This window comes from Electrona antarctica (genome assembly GCF_951216825.1).
Source record: "Electrona antarctica genome assembly, chromosome: 15".
In the NCBI taxonomy this organism is placed as follows: Eukaryota; Metazoa; Chordata; class Actinopteri; order Myctophiformes; family Myctophidae; genus Electrona; species Electrona antarctica.
The window spans coordinates 33,044,978-33,061,197 of NC_136796.1; the positions used below are offsets into that span (position 1 = coordinate 33,044,978).

The following is a 16,220-nucleotide window of genomic DNA, read 5'->3' on the forward strand; positions in this document are numbered from 1 at the left end:
GCCACTTACCGGCACACAATCATGGTGAATTTCTGGGTTAATTTAAAGTTGTCCTTCTGGAAATCAGTGTGCAAAGCAAAGTGTCAGAGTTATGACTAATGTAGGATTTGAACCCTGGACCTGTGGCTCCCAAGGACAGCCTCTCATCACACTGAGCTAACTGCTGGTTACTACAACACAGCTTTTCTGTGATACTTGATGTCAGTGTGGAAAGCAAAGTGTCACAGTAAAGACTTGGGTGGGATTGCACCATGGACCTTTATTTTTTGGTTTGAACTTGAGTGGGGTTTGAACTCACCATCTCCCGATCATGTGGCAGCGTCCTAACACACTGAGCCACTGGGTCCAGACAATTCACACTGCTTTTTTGTTGGTTTTCTTCTTCTGAAATCGGTCTTGAAAGTAAAGACTTGAGTGGGGTTTGAACTCACCACCTCCCGATCATGTGGCAGCGTCCTAACACACTGGGTCCAGACAATTCACACTGCTTTTTTGTTGGTTTTCTTCTTCTGTAATCGGTCTTGAAAGTAAAGACTTGAGTGGGGTTTGAACTCACCATCTCCCGATTATGTGGCAGCGTCCTAACACACTGAGCCATTGGGTCCAGACAATTCACACTGATTTTTTGATGGTTTTCTTCTTCTGAAATCGGTCTTGAAAGTAAAGACTTGAGTGGGGTTTGAACTCACCATCTCCCGATCATGCGGCAGCATCCTAACACACTGTCCCACTGGGTCCAGACAATTAACACTGCTTTTTTGTTTGTTTTCTTCTTCTGAAATCGGTCATGAAAGTAAAGACTTGAGTAGGGTTTGAACTCACCATCTCCCGATTATGTGGCGGCGTCCTAACACACTGTCCCACTGGGTCCAGACAATTCACACTGCTTTTTTGTTTGTTTTCTTCTGCTGAAATCGGTCTTGAAAGTAAAGACTTGAGTGGGGTTTGAACTCACCATCTCCCGATCATGTGGCAGCGTCCTAACACACTGAGCCACTGGTTCCAGACAATCCACATTGCTTTTTTGTTTGTTTTGTTCTGGTACCATCTGGTAACCAATCTGGTACCAGACAACTAGGGTTGGGGTTAGGGTTAGGGTTAGGGTTAGGGTTAGGGCTAGTGTCCGTTGGGGGGTAATTGGGTGATTTAACATGGAGTTGATGAGAAACCGTGAAACACCCAACCCACCCTGAACAAAATTCGGGATGCCTTCAACTTGATAAGAAAATGGATTAATGGGATTGATATGCCTTTGAATGTGTTGGCTGATAGGTCGTTGGTTTTCTTCTTCTGAAATCGGTCTTGAAAGTAAAGACTTGAGTGGGGTTTGAACTCACCATCTCCCGATCATGTGAGAGCGGTCTAACACACTGCGCCACTGGTACCAGACAATTCATACTGCTTTATTGTTGGTTTTCTTCTTCTGAAATCGGTCTTGAAGGTAAAGACTTGAATGGGGTTTGAACTCACCATCTCCCGATCATGTGGGAGTGTTCTAACACTTCGCAACTAGTTCCAGACAATTCACACTGCTTTTTTGTTGCTTTTCTTCTTCTGAAATCGGTCTTGAAAGTAAAGACTTGAGTGGGGTTTGAACTCACTATCTCCCGATCATGTGGCAGCGTTCTAACACACTGCGCCACTGGTTCCAGACTATTCACACTGCTTTTTTGTTTGTTTTGTTCTGGTACCATATGGTAACCAATCTGGTACCAGACAACTAGGGTTAGGGTTAGGTGATGGACAAGATGGAAGTGATGATGAATGATGATTTTAACTGACAAGAAAGGAAACGGGTAACAATCAGTAGTGCAAAAAAACCAAAGGCATAATCAGCCGCGTTAACACCAAGGAAGCTAGAAGCAGCTTCTTGCTTCGTGCTCCCATGTTATCTCTATGTATACCAGCTTTTTTGTTTTGAAGCTTGGAATGAACAGCTTTTTTTTGCGTGCTTTTTTTCTCCTGAAAACTCAACTTTGACGCAGCTTTTAAAAGCTGGGTTTTGGCTTCGAGTTTTCACATTTTTCAATTCTGAACAAAAAAAGGAAAAATATAGCAAATTTCTGTTTGCTGGACTCAAACAGAATTATACTAAGGCACCACCATTTTTGTGATTTTTCGGTTAGTGTTTTCCCATTTTTCAATTCTGAACAAAAAAAGGAAAGAAATAGCAAATGTCTTTTTGCTGGATTAAATTGAACAAATATACTTATACTAAGGTCCCTTGACCCCGTCCGAACTATAGTATGTCGTTTTTTCCAAAATCAAATTATAACTTTGGCATGCTACTAGTCCTACATACTTACACCTAGAATCCCCATTCAAACCTATTTAGGTTCATCTTACGGTGGACATGTTTGCCTGAAAAGGAATCTTTGAAATGTTTCATAGTTTTAGAAATATAGTGCTTTAAATTTGAGAAATTTCTAATGGCAGATAGTGGCACGTCAAAAATTCATTCACCTAGAAACTCCATTCACACTTTTTATAATTCAGCTTTCTGTGGAGACACATGCTGAAACTTTTTACTTTGAAATGTTTTGTAGTTTCTGAGTTATTTAAGTTAAACGCCCAATGCATTCCCAATGGCAATAGCACAAACTTTGGCATGCTACTAGTCCTACATACTTACACCTAGAAACCCCATTCAAACATATTTAGGTTAATCTTACGGTGGACATGTTTGCCTGAAAAGGAATCTTTGAAAAGTTTCATCGATTTAGAAATATAGTGCTTTTAAATTTGAGAAATTCAGAATGGGGGTCAATGGCAGATTTTGGCAAGTAAAGATTTGAGTGGGGTTTGAACCCACAATCTCCAGATCATGCAGCCAGTGTGCTAAGTCACTGATCTACTTGCTACCTGCCACAACACTGTCTGCTGTTCCATTTGAGTACAACATTGATACAAAAATAAAATACAAAAAATAAAATAACAGATTTGTCTATTGTTTCTTTTGCTGTTGTTATGTTCGAATGTTTATGAACCACAATGGAAACAAGTCTCTGGCTCTTCTGTCATTATCTATTCGGCCTTTTAAGAACACTATGCACAGTGGCTCACTGGGAACAGAGCCTGCCTGGGAATCCGGAGGCTGCTGGTTCAAGTCCTGGCTCTGACATAGTGTCCCAAAATCATGAAAATATGACAAAATGTATTATGCCGTCCCAAACCATGGACTATAGTATGTCGTTTTTTCATGATTTTCATCTTTTTTTCAAATCCTCCAAAATCATGAAAAACGACATGCTATAGTATGCCGTCCGAAGCCATGAACTATAGTATGTCGTTTTTTCATGATTTTCATCTTTCTTTCAAATAGTCCAAAATCACGAAAAACGTCATGCTATAGTAAGCCGTCCGAAAAAAATTATAACTTTGGCATGCTACTAGTCCTACATACTTACACCTAGAATCCCCATTCAAACCTATTTAGGTTCATCTTACGGTGGACATGTTTGCCTGAAAAGGAATCTTTGAAATGTTTCATAGTTTTAGAAATATAGTGCTTTCAATTTGAGAAATTTCTAATGGCAGATAGTGGCACGTCAAAAATTCATTCACCTAGAAACTCCATTCACACGTTTTATAATTCAGCTTTCTTTGGAGACACATGCTGGAACTTTTTACTTTGAAATGTTTTGTAGTTTCTGAGTTATTTAAGTTAAACCCCCAATGCATTCCCAATGGCAATAGCACAAACTTTGGCATGCTACTAGTCCTACATACTTACACCTAGAAACCCCATTCAAACCTATTTAGGTTCATCTTACGGTGGACATGTTTGCCTGAAAAGGAATCTTTGAAATGTTTCATCGTTTTAGAAATATAGTGCTTTTAAATTTGAGAAATTCAGAATGGGGGTCAATGGCAGATTTTGGCAAGTAATGATTTGAGTGGGGTTTGAACCCACAATCTCCAGATCATGCAGCCAGTGTGCTAAGTCACTGATCTACTTGCTACCTGCCACAACACAGTCTGCTGTTCCCTTTGAGTACAACATTGATACAAAAATAAAATACAAAAAATAAAATAACAGGAGATTTGTCTATTGTTTCTTTTGCTGTTGTTATGTTCGAATGTTTATGAACCACAATGGAAACAAGTCTCTGGCTCTTCTGTCATTATCTATTCGGCCTTTTGAGAACCGCATGCACAGTGGCTCACTGGGTACAGAGCCTGCCTGGGAATCAGGAGGCTGCAGGTTCAAGTCCTGGCTCTGACATAGTGTCCCAAAATCATGAAAATATGACAAATTATATTATGCCGTCCCAAACCATGGACTATAGTATGTCGTTTTTTCATGATTTTCATATTTTTTTCAAATCCTCCAAAATCATGAAAAACGACATGCTATAGTTTGCCGTCCGAAAAAAATTATAACTTTGGCATGCTACTAGTCCTACATACTTACACCTAGAATCCCCATTCAAACCTATTTAGGTTCATCTTACGGTGGACATGTTTGCCTGAAAAGGAATCTTTGAAATGTTTCATAGTTTTAGAAATATAGTGCTTTAAATTTGAGAAATTTATAATGGCAGATAGTGGCACGTCAAAAAATCACTTTCACCTAGAAACTCCATTCACACGTTTTATAATTCAGCTTACTGTGGAGACACATGCTGGAACTTTTTACTTTGAAATGTTTTGTAGTTTCTGAGTTATTTAAGTTAAACGCCCAATGCATTCCCAATGGCAATAGCACAAACTTTGGCATGCTACTAGTCCTACATACTTACACCTAGAACCCCCATTCAAACCTATTTAGGTTCATCTTACGGTGGACATGTTTGCCTGAAAAGGAATCTTTGAAATGTTTCATCGTTTTAGAAATATAGTGCTTTCAAATTTGAGACATTTACAATGGGGCTCAATGGCAGATATTGGCACGTCAAAAAAGCACTTTCACCTAGAAACTACATTCACACTTTTTATAATTCAGCTTTCTGTGGAGACACATGCTGGAACTTTTTACTTTGAAATGTTTTGTAGTTTCTGAGTTATTTAACTTAAACGCCCAATGCATTCTCAATGACAATAGCACAAACTTTGGCATGCTACTAGTCCTACATACTTACACCTAGAAACCCCATTCAAGCCTATTTAGGTTCATCTTACGGTGGACATGTTTGCCTGAAAAGGAATCTTTGAAATGTTTCATAGTTTTAGAATTCAGAATGGGGCTCAATGGCAGACCTATGGCACGTCAAAAAAACACTTTCACCTAGAAACTCCATTCACACTTTTTATAATTCAGCTTACTGTGGAGACACATGCTGGAACTTTTTACTTCTGTAAAAACGAGTCGAGTTATTGTCGTCTTTTTTTCAAATCCTCAAAAATGATGAAAAACGGCATGCTATAGTATGCCGTCCGAGACCATGGGCTATAGCCCATGTTCAAAAATGATGAAAAACAAGGATTTGAAAAAAAGACGAAAAGCACTCCGAGACCATAGGTTATACCCCATGGTCTCGGAGTTATTTTCGTCTTTTTTTCAAATCCTCAAAAATGTTGAAAAACTGCATGCTATAGTATGCCCTCCGAGACTATGGGCTATAGCCCATGGTCTTGAGTGACTATGGGCTATAGCCCATGGTCTTGAGTGATTTTCGTATTTTTTTCAAATCCTCAAAAATGTAGAAAACAGTGTGCTATAGTATGCCGTCCGAGGCCATGGGCTCTGGGCTGAACTTGAACCGACAACCTGTGGCTCACATAGACAGCAGCTTATCACAGAGTGCCACCATGCTCTCTGAGAACCTCATCAGCTTTCCATCTCATCTCTTATATCTGGAGAACATTGTATTTCTAATTTGATGAACATTACATTGTAATCTATTTTGAAAAATAAAAAACAGATCATTTGAATAAAATAAACGTCTCAGTTCATTTGTCCAGGGGTGACCACCTCTAAGATCCCAGTTAAATATCTTTTTGGTGAGTCTCTCCTCAGACATCAGACATAATACAAAGGAGATACCATGATAGGTGCCAGACAGCCTGGTAGCTCAATGAGTTAAGCGGATGTCCACAATGCTCCAGATGTTGTGGGTTCAAATCCCACTCTGGTCTTTACTCTGACACTTTACCTCGAAGAAAGAAGAAGATAAAAGCACCCAGAAATCTCAGTCAGGCTAAGTTATTGATGGTGCATGCAGTTGGTAAAGAAAAGGACCTTGAAGTAAAATAAATCACTTTCACCTAGAAACTCTATTCACACATTTTATAATTCAGCTTATACTGTGGGCACACATGCTGGAACTCTTTACTTTGAAATGTTTCATAGTTTTAGAAATATAGTGCTTTTCATTGGGGATTTACCAGGCATCTCACTCGTATGATCATTTTAACGGCATAGACTATAACTTGTCTGTGTGTGTGTGTGTGTGTGTGTGTGTGTGTGTGTGTGTGTGTGTTGGTGCAGCATGCTCTCCAATAAGGATGATGAATGGAGTGATGGAGATGAGTCAGTTATCCATGATCATTTATGATCACAAATGTATTGTAATTTTGTCATATAAACCAAATCAAATTAAACTCTTGACCTGAGCATCTTTGCACTATTGGTTATATAAACCACACATAGACTGTAAACAAGAAATGACTCAAGTCATTATCAGCTTGCAATCCATTCTCTTGATGTACCTTAGTGGGGCTTTCTGTAGTCACCTTTGCAGTCTCTAGTCATGGTGCGGTGGGGCAGAGGAGAACGGGCTTAGTGTCCCATTGGCCGTGGGACTTAGTGTCCCATTGGCCGTATATAGGGCTAGTCTTAGAGGCCAACCAATCATGAAAATCTCGCCACTATAGACCATGTGACTAGACTAGAAAGTCTGATCATTGATCAGCTGATAAAAATATGGACGAAGGGAACCGTGACCTATTGGCAGGGACGGGTTAACCCCCACACGAGAGCCCCTGGGTCCTTCATTTTTTAGGGCCCCCCATAGTGCAGGGCGGCGCGGTGCACGTGTGCAAAGCGTGGGCCTGCAATGTTTTCGTTTTTTTATTATCTTTTTGACTTAAATTGAACACAATCAACTGCCAATGAATGGCCCCAGAGGCCCTTGTCAGGGCCTCAAACCCAATACCGTGTGTAGTCCAGTTTCCCCAAAGGGCCCCTGAGAGCCAAGGGCCCCTGGACCCCGCGGCCCCACCAGACCAATGGCTAATTTGGCCCTGCCAAATCAGTTTCTAGTTTTGAAGCCACTTACTTTTTCTGTATTCAGATCCGCCATCTTGGAACTTCCAGTCCTAAAATGAAACCGCAAATGACTACTATTGGCTGCAACGGCAGCGAGGGCGGGTCTTTCCCTGGAAACATAGCCCACTTTATTATTCATTTTAAAATTAACGGGACCATAATTTAATTATCGCAAATCGTGATAATTGAAAAATTACTATTAAACTAGCGATTGAAAACTAGTGTAAAGTTGACTTGAATATCTTGAATGAATATCTCTGCTCGGGAAGAAACCACTTGACTCCAAAGTTTGAAAACAAAGCAATGCTGCCTCATCAAAGTTGGTGTTGACTTTCTATATTGTCAATTATACTTCCATGAGAGGGGGAGAGGTGGTGGAGTTATCTGCTTTAGCAGACAGTTTGAGGGTCCAATGGAGTTAAGAGGTTTTGTCCCAAGAGCTTTTTACAAAACAAGTGAGCCGACAGATGACAAGGGAAAAGAATAAAGAAAGCAGATAATTCCCTTCTCGTCCAGGGGTTCCACACCAGCTTGAGTGGTCTTATGGATGAGAGCCTGCCCTGAGACTGCATGGGAGGTCAGGTCAGGCTTCAAATGTCCCCAGCCAAGTCATACCAAAGACCAGAAAAATGGTATCCACAATGCTTCCATGCTTCAAATGTTAGATTGGAGGTAAGACATACTTACATACATCAAGCTGCCTCACGCTATGTGAGGAAACAGGTTCCTGGCCTATATGGGCTACATCAGTGGTTCCCAAAGTGGGGTCCGGGGACCCCTAGGGGTCCTTGAGGGAGTTCCAGGGGGTCACCAGCTAAATGATAGTTAGGAACCAAATGGACCCTTGAGGGTCTGTAACTCAGAAAGTGTACACATGGAACCAAAAGTCTTCTCTTATGGGGGTCCTTGGCATATATTTTCAAATGGGGGGTGTGCAGGCTAATGAGTATAATTTTGGTGGTCCTTGACAAGAAAAGGTTTGGGAACCACTGGGCTACATGGCTCAAGAGGCTATACTTACAGCGGTTCCCAGACGTTTCCTTGCCATGAACTCACAAATAGCCATAGGCCTGACTCACACCTTTCCATCTAGTATACAACATTGATGCATGCTAGATGTAAAGAAAGGGTTTGTTTACATCGTGCCCCAATGCATTTCCAATGGAAGTCACATGGTTTGACACAACATTTGTGTTGTACGGCTTTCGGCTGTGTTTCGACTGCCCCCCACCCCCTCATACAACACAAATGTTGTGTCAAACCATGTGACTCCCATTGGAAATGCATTGTGAGCTTGCATCAGTCAATAAGTCTCATGCATCAGCTATACATCAATCTGTTGTGAAGGTGTGAGTGAGGCCATAGGCTGCGGCTCCCCATTGGGAAATTGCAATAAAGAAGAAAATAACGAAGACGGACAATGTACAAGCTCACAATTTGTGGACGTTAAAATCTTTGAAAATGTTTACAATAATTACATGTCAGGTTGAAAGTACTTAATTTCTTTTTTCAACACATAAATCAAGATAATACACATAGCACAAGATCAGCACAGTATGAGATTAATTATAGCAAAAAGTGGTAATACATCAGTGGGTTCTCATAGCAGCATGTACTGTATGTTACATGAGATTAGACATACGGTAAAAAATGAAAAAGCACATAGGGCAGAAACTTATGTAAAAGGTCACATGGCAGATCCACAGGGAAAGTAAAGTCAGCATAGAAAAACAGATCCACACGAAGTGCACGCTGGGAAAGACCTACGCAGTGTAGAGTGTATCATTTTTGGGGGCGGAATTTTCCGGGATTTTGGCGGAAATACCGCTCAGGGAAATGGCGTTGACACTTCCGTTGACACAAATCAGTTATAGTACATTCTCTGTGAATTAAATGAAAGTGTTGTGATTGGCTGAAAAAATATCGTATCCGGGGGAAATACATCTGACGATACACTCTCTGCCTTATGTTGTGACCAGATTTTTCTCTTTGCAGATGAGTGAGGCCTGACTCACACCTTTCCATCTAGCATACAACATTGATGCATGCTAGATGTAAAGAAAGGGTTTGTTTACATCGTGCCCCAATGCATTTCCAATGGAAGTCACATGGTTTGACACAACATTTGTGTTGTACGGCTTTCGGCTGTGTTTCGACTGCCCCCCACCCCCTCATACAACACAAATGTTGTGTCAAACCATGTGACTCCCATTGGAAATGCATTGTGAGCTTGCATCAGTCAATAAGTCTCATGCATAAGCTATACATCAATCTGTTGTGAAGGTGTGAGTCAGGCCTTAGGCTGGGACCCGTAATGTTCCAGTTGACAGGCCAGCCTGCATGGTGACAGGTGGTGATCAGGCCTCGTTCAGCAGTCTGATGGTATAGTCGGGGGAACTTGGGGAATATGTTCAGAAATCTGGTGGTCTTATACTACAAATTCTTGTTTAATCGTTAATAATTAAATAATTAACAATGAATTACAAATTCTTGTTTAATCGTTAATAATTAAATAATTAACAATCAATTACTTATTAATTATTAACAATTAATAACTAAACCGTGTTGCATGTAGTTTTCTTCTTCATATATATATATATATATATATATATATATATATATATATATATATATATTTATATATATATATTTATATTTATTTATTTTTCTCCTTCTGTACCCATTGGAATATTTTCTGGTGTGCAGATTTCCTTTTTTTGCTGCTGAAAGTTCATGAAATATTAAAATTTATATAATTTATGCAGCAGATTACCAAGATTATTCTAGTTTTCCTTCAAATCAAACACAGCGCTCATTTCATTAATTAGCACAACTTCGACCAGAGAAGGGGCAGCTAATTAGTGAGAACACCTGGTGAAGTGCTTGGTTGAAAACATGCATATCACAGAATCATAGTTTTAGTTCAGACAGCAAATTTAGATTTTAGTTTTAGTCATATAGGGCCCTATTATGCATGTCTTAAGTACCAGGTCTTATTACTTAACTTAAGACCTGGAGGCGTGATCAATGCCATTTGGCTATTCTGAGTGGCCAAACAGCATTGACCACGCCTCCAGGTCTTAAGTTAAGTCATAAGACCTGGTACTTAAGACACGCATAATAGGGCCCACAGTCTCTTGATTCTTGAATAGTTTTAATTTAGTTTTAGTCACATTTTAGTCACCATGGAATGTTTTAGTGTTAATCTACAGTTGATTTAGTTAGTTGATTTATGCCGTCGTGATGACTGATTTTACACTTGCTGAAAATAGCCGATCTACAAGCTCACAACGTTGTGAGATTGTAGATCTGCTATTTTCAGCATGTAACCAAGTGTAAAATGAGTGGCTCTTTTGTGCACTATAGTACCTTCCTAACATTTTAGTCTAGTTTTTATTTGTTGACGAAATTGTCAATATATTTAGTCTTAGTTTTAGTCATCATAGCTTAGCTTTCATTTAGTTTCCATTTCGTTTTTGTCAGTGAATAAAGGTAGTCGAGGAACATTTTTTGTCATAGTATTAGTCGACGAAATCAACACTGTTTTAGTATTTATTCATCTTTATTCATCCAAGTTAGTCCCATCAGACACCTGCAGCCCACCCAACCTTTAACATCCAAAACGTTAAAGAAAAGGAAAACATATGGAGGGAAGGGGGAAATGAACCGTGAGAGCTTTTCAACAAATACATCAAAAACAGACTTCTTATTGTGAGCCACTGGGAAGTCCAGCTTGCGTTAATTGTTTTCATGTGTGTTCATACGACGTATTCACACTTGAATACGTGCCACGTGTCTCGCAGGGGGAAAGAAATAGCGGATCTATAGTAGCTCACAATGCGTTGTGCTGCAACACATTGTGAGCTATAGTAGATCGGCTATTTTCAGTGTGAGACACGATGTGAAACTAAGTATATAAATCAGGCTTATGAGCTGTGACAATCCTCTATGAGGAATACTCGTATTCCTCAGCGCTGCGTCGTCCAAAGTCCATCCAGCCCAAGTAGTCCCTGTCTTTTATCCGATGGTTGGCGCTCAGGCCGCTGGCTCTGCTGTTCACCACTGAGTTTCGACGGACAGAGCCTGCATGGGACGAAACGTGGGAGGGAGGCAGAGGTGAAGTAATGAGTGGGAGGGTGGTCAGGAGAGGAGAGAGAGGTGATGGAGGCAGAGGTGAAGTAAGTAGAGGTGAGTGGGAGGGTGGTCGGGAGAGAAGAAGAGCATCATGAGGGAAATTAGTATTCTTCCTCCAAGCTGCTGTCCAAAGGGTCAGAGAGAGTCATAGAGCATGACAAAAGGCGGAAGGCTATATGAAGTCTCTGCAACACACTAAGGCTTGTCCATGTCCGTTCACTAAGTAAGGATTTATATAAATATGTACAGTGTACATACTAGCATCATGTCATCATGAATCATACATAAGCTAAGAACCTAACAGTGGAATATCTACTGTATATATTGAAACTATGCGTATACACTATAGAGTGCTATGGCTACATAAAATTCGATCTACTGTAAGTTACATAAGTTTAGCCTTTGCATAGGCCTGTAAGGTCGCAGAGGCTAGGGCAAGTGTTACAGCAAGTGCTACGGGCTACGATCAGACGGCGGCGAATCTGCCAGCCTGATTGCAATGGGAAGTGCATTCCATAGTTTTGATCCAGAAGGTGGAAGAGTTTGGGACGTGTGGAGCGTTGTCCCGGCGTTTTTAGTGAAGGTACTTCCAACTTCCCTGCGTTGGCTGAAATGAGCGTGCGGGAGGGTGCGCCTCAGTGTGCTACTGCTACAGTGTGAGGACATAGAGTATCTCTCTACGACAGAACCACTTTAGCCAGCCTAGCATGAGATAATTAACCAGAGTCCACTGTAACAAAATATTCTGCAAAACCTAAGTATAGATACATTTTGTGTATAACACCAACACTATAAGGCTGTAGAACTAACTAGAACCACAAGTTACATTCAATAGTGGGAGGTTTTATTCGCTCGGCAGAACATAATGTTCTTTTGTTGATTCATATGTTTAATATAAATCGAGTGGCAAGGCTGCAGCCTTGTGGCAAGACTGCTTGACCTGAGATTGTGATTTAATGAGTTCAACAATTCCCAGCTGGGTCATATAGTACAATGTATTGTATCATAGAAATTACACATAGGACATAAGACAAAGAGGTATGCCATACAGAGGTTATAACTCCTATTAGGAAGGGCATCTGCAATATTCATGTTTTTTGAGTGGTGCAACCACTCCAAGGAACAGCAATGTCTGTGACTCTGTGACTCGTGTTAACCTATGTTTGTGTGTGACTCATGTGTGACTCATGAGTACCAGTAGGGGCGCTGTTGTGCCAGAAACAGAGACAGAGAGATAGTATTCCACTGTTGCCTGCTAATGAGAGAGAGAGGGGGGGGGGGGGGGGGGGGATTTGCACCACTCAGTTCACACGGGTGTGATTTTTTTTACTCTCTTGAGCTCGTGTCCATGTCACACACACGTCCACCACACACACACGCACGCGCACACACACATGCACACACACACACACACACACACACACACACACACACACACACACACACACACACACACACACACACACACACACACACACACACACACACACACACACACACACACACACACACACACACACACACACACACACACACACACACACACACACAGATGGCATTTAGAATAACACCATGCAATGTGCTCACCACTTAACACTTTCATCGCCCCCTGGTGTTCATGTGAAATTACCACAGGCAGCCAGGCAATATCTGTGAATTTGCGCCAACTACTTCCGGCCCACACAGCCCAATACAGCGAGAGGAGGAGCAAAACGTTTTACGAGCAGCAGCCGACATGTCTTAGTTTTCACCAAAGCGGTAATATGGCTTGCGCGATGCGATCAGAAATCACTATTTACATCTGAACGTCGGGCGGATTGGACTAAAACAATAACTTTGGAGTATTTTTCGGAGAAAACAAGCAGCAAAGAAACGACAATGAGTGGATCCTTATGGGAGGCGCACGCATTGATCCTCACGAAAGGTTATAGTGTTGAGCTTCGGCTGCTTGGAATTGATTGATTACAACCCGCCATCTGAAGGGTATGGCGACCTTCGGGGTTAAATATTAAGCAGTCATCTGACGGGTTCCGAAGCAACATTAACCGATGGCAGTAGCCGATATTTATCTGTTGTTGTTGATAAGCATAAATTTTTTGTTTGCTAGGTTGGTGTGTTGTTACAGTATCTGTAGCCTACCAAGCTGTAGATTCTGAACATTAATTTCTTGTATGTAAGATGTATTTGTTTCCCTGGCACAAAGGGAGAACGAAATAAACATTTATCGGTATGAGTATCGGCTATCGGCTAACTTGTTATTTTAAACATCGGTAGATGTTTCCATGAATTTCCATATTCACTGTTGATACCAAGGATCCAAGGATCATGCATACTGTATATCCACCCATGATATAAATAAGTGTTCATGTTATTGCAGTGGCCATTTGCAGTGAACCAATTGCCCATACCACGTCACGTCATGTTCTCGAGAAATCCGATCAACTCGACACTGAAATCGACCCAAGAAATACTTACTGTATACTTAGCAGCATGCTGGTGTCCCGCACCAAAAGATTGCAGATGTAGATCACAACGTGTTGCGCTGTGATGTAGGCATAATAGAGTATAGTGTCGTATATAGTGAGTATAGTGCAGTGTCTAATCAATACTAAGTACTTGTGCATTGTATTTAGCAATTTTAAGATGAAAAAATAAAAAGACGGGTTTAATTATTTTTCCATTCCATATAGCTGCAATTGGTCTATCAAACAATTTGTGTATTCTCTGTGTTCATGTCAAGGCGTGGGTTTGTCCATTATGTGTTCAAATACAATGTCCATCAATTTGCCAGAGAATCATAGTGTATACTTATTTATATCCATAAAACCAGTACTATCCACACGTTTCACACATAGTGTATTTGCTAAATAGTTTCTCTATCGATTTCAAATCATTGAAACCGTATCGTATCGTATCACCATAATGAACCAATATCGTGCATGTATCGTATCATCAACCATGTATTGTATCGCTGTTAAGATGTATCGTTACACCACTACTTGCAATTGATGCTCCTTTCACTCCTTCCCCAACACATACGCACGCCCGCACGCACACACATCACAAGCACAGAGCGTGTTCATTCCCTGGTATGACGAGAAGATTGGCTGCAAAAGAGCTTCTTGACACCTCCTACACTGAGGCGCAACTGAACAACAAGCACTGCACACACAGTCATTGACTCACACACACGGACAGAGCACCCCCCCCCCCCACACACACACACACATACACATACACAAATACAAATGCAAGTTCAAATGCGACTCTAATGAAGATACAATTTAACCTACAGCCCTTATATTGGGCAAGCTCACAGTCACAATCTGTCACATTTGTCACTAGGGCTTATGTGGATAAAATACTTTTACAGTTTACACTGTGAATCCATGTATCATGTCACTGACATGTGGATATTCAAAATGGTGGCTTTTGTGTGCGTGCGAATGGCCGTGTATTGTGCACTCATGCATTAGGATATTATATCTGGATGTTGTTTGGTGGCCATAGTCTCTGGAGACAGAGCGAGAAGACAGTTCGGCCAGGGCTTTCTGACAGAGATGTGCATGTGTGCTGTTTCCGCACTGTGAAAGCTCAGACTCAGACTCAGATATTCTACTCTCCTGTCACACAACCCGCAGATCACAGCACTTACGGCCCGTGAGCGCAAGATCACAAGACGTGATGAGCTGAAGTGAATACAAATCTGACCGAGACAGAGAAAAGGAAACGAAAAGGAAACCAGAAACGAAGGAGAATGGCCGGAAGATCCTGCACTCTAATACACTCTTTCAGACCACAAAAGCTTTTCGGAGCCATTAATAATTTCTTTTACAAACTTAGGCGTATACACTAATTCCAGTAATAAGGAGAGGGTGGTGGTGGTGGTATGGTGGCTGGCAGGAAAATGCATTTGCATTTTAAAATGTTATTGTAACTTACAAACAAGGACTCTTCTTGGCCATTTTTAAATATGTGTATAAAGTACGCATACAAACACGCTCACTCACTCACACACATGCACACACACACACACACACACACACACACACACACACACGTGCACACACACGTGCACACGTGCACACGCTCTCACACACACACACACACACACACGCGCACACGCGCACACACAGTATATTCAAGCCTCGCTCACACACAGAAGTATAGTGAGTCACATGAGCACACACACACCTTTCCTGGAGATGAGTCTTGCCAGTAGTTCGCTGAGGTTGGCCCTCGATTCTCCTTCCTCCTCTGCCAGCTGCTGGGTCACGGAGCGGGCGTGTCGAAGATGGGGCTCCGACGCCATGTGAGTGTCAGTCTTAAGGAGAGCTGTTAAAAAAAACACAAAAGGGTGCACAAGCAACGAACAAGAACATGAGAAGACCTTTTCTTTGGGGATTTGGGGATCATCTGGGGCCTCTATAGCGTTATAACTACCATCAGAAGAAGGGGAGATCGGCCGATGGCCATTGTCTAGCTGGGGCCGAGACGTGTAGGGGAGCCCCAAGCAGGTCGTGCACAGGACTACCAGGAGAACACACACGCACAGCCCTGCAGTCATCTGAAAGAGAAAAACAAGTGGACAGAGGAAAGAGATGGAGAAATGCGATGAAAAAATGGAGGCACATAAAATTTAAAAAAAAAAACATTTTGAAGAAGGAACATATAGATCTTTCCACTTTTGCAAAGCAAAAACTGTATATAAAATGTTTTGTGATACTGCAAATAAATGTATTTCTCAGTGAAGAGAAAATAATGGCTTGGTTTGGTTTCGGATTCACTGAGCTGTCAGGATTTCTAACTGGTGCTCTGACAAACTACTACAGCTGAGACGCACTCATCTGTCAGATGGATGCTTTCTTCGCGGTTA

The 16,220-nt window shown here is 41.3% G+C and overlaps 1 protein-coding gene across 4 annotated transcripts in view; it reads right to left on the bottom strand.

Moving 5' to 3' along the window:
* Positions 1-10,766: 10,766 nt before the first annotated feature.
* LOC306938152 (cholecystokinin-like) overlaps positions 10,767-16,220 on the bottom strand; it is a 54,104-nt gene continuing 48,650 nt past the window's right edge. For all 4 annotated transcript variants that reach the window (XM_079522173.1, XM_079522175.1, XM_079522176.1 and 1 more), the window contains 3 exons: positions 15,788-15,911; positions 15,539-15,679; positions 10,767-11,293 (listed from right to left, as the gene is read on the bottom strand). In XM_079522173.1, the coding sequence (XP_079378299.1) occupies positions 11,157-11,293; positions 15,539-15,679; positions 15,788-15,911 (402 nt within the window). In that variant the 3' untranslated portion in view covers positions 10,767-11,156. The remainder of the gene's footprint in view (positions 11,294-15,538; positions 15,680-15,787; positions 15,912-16,220) is intronic.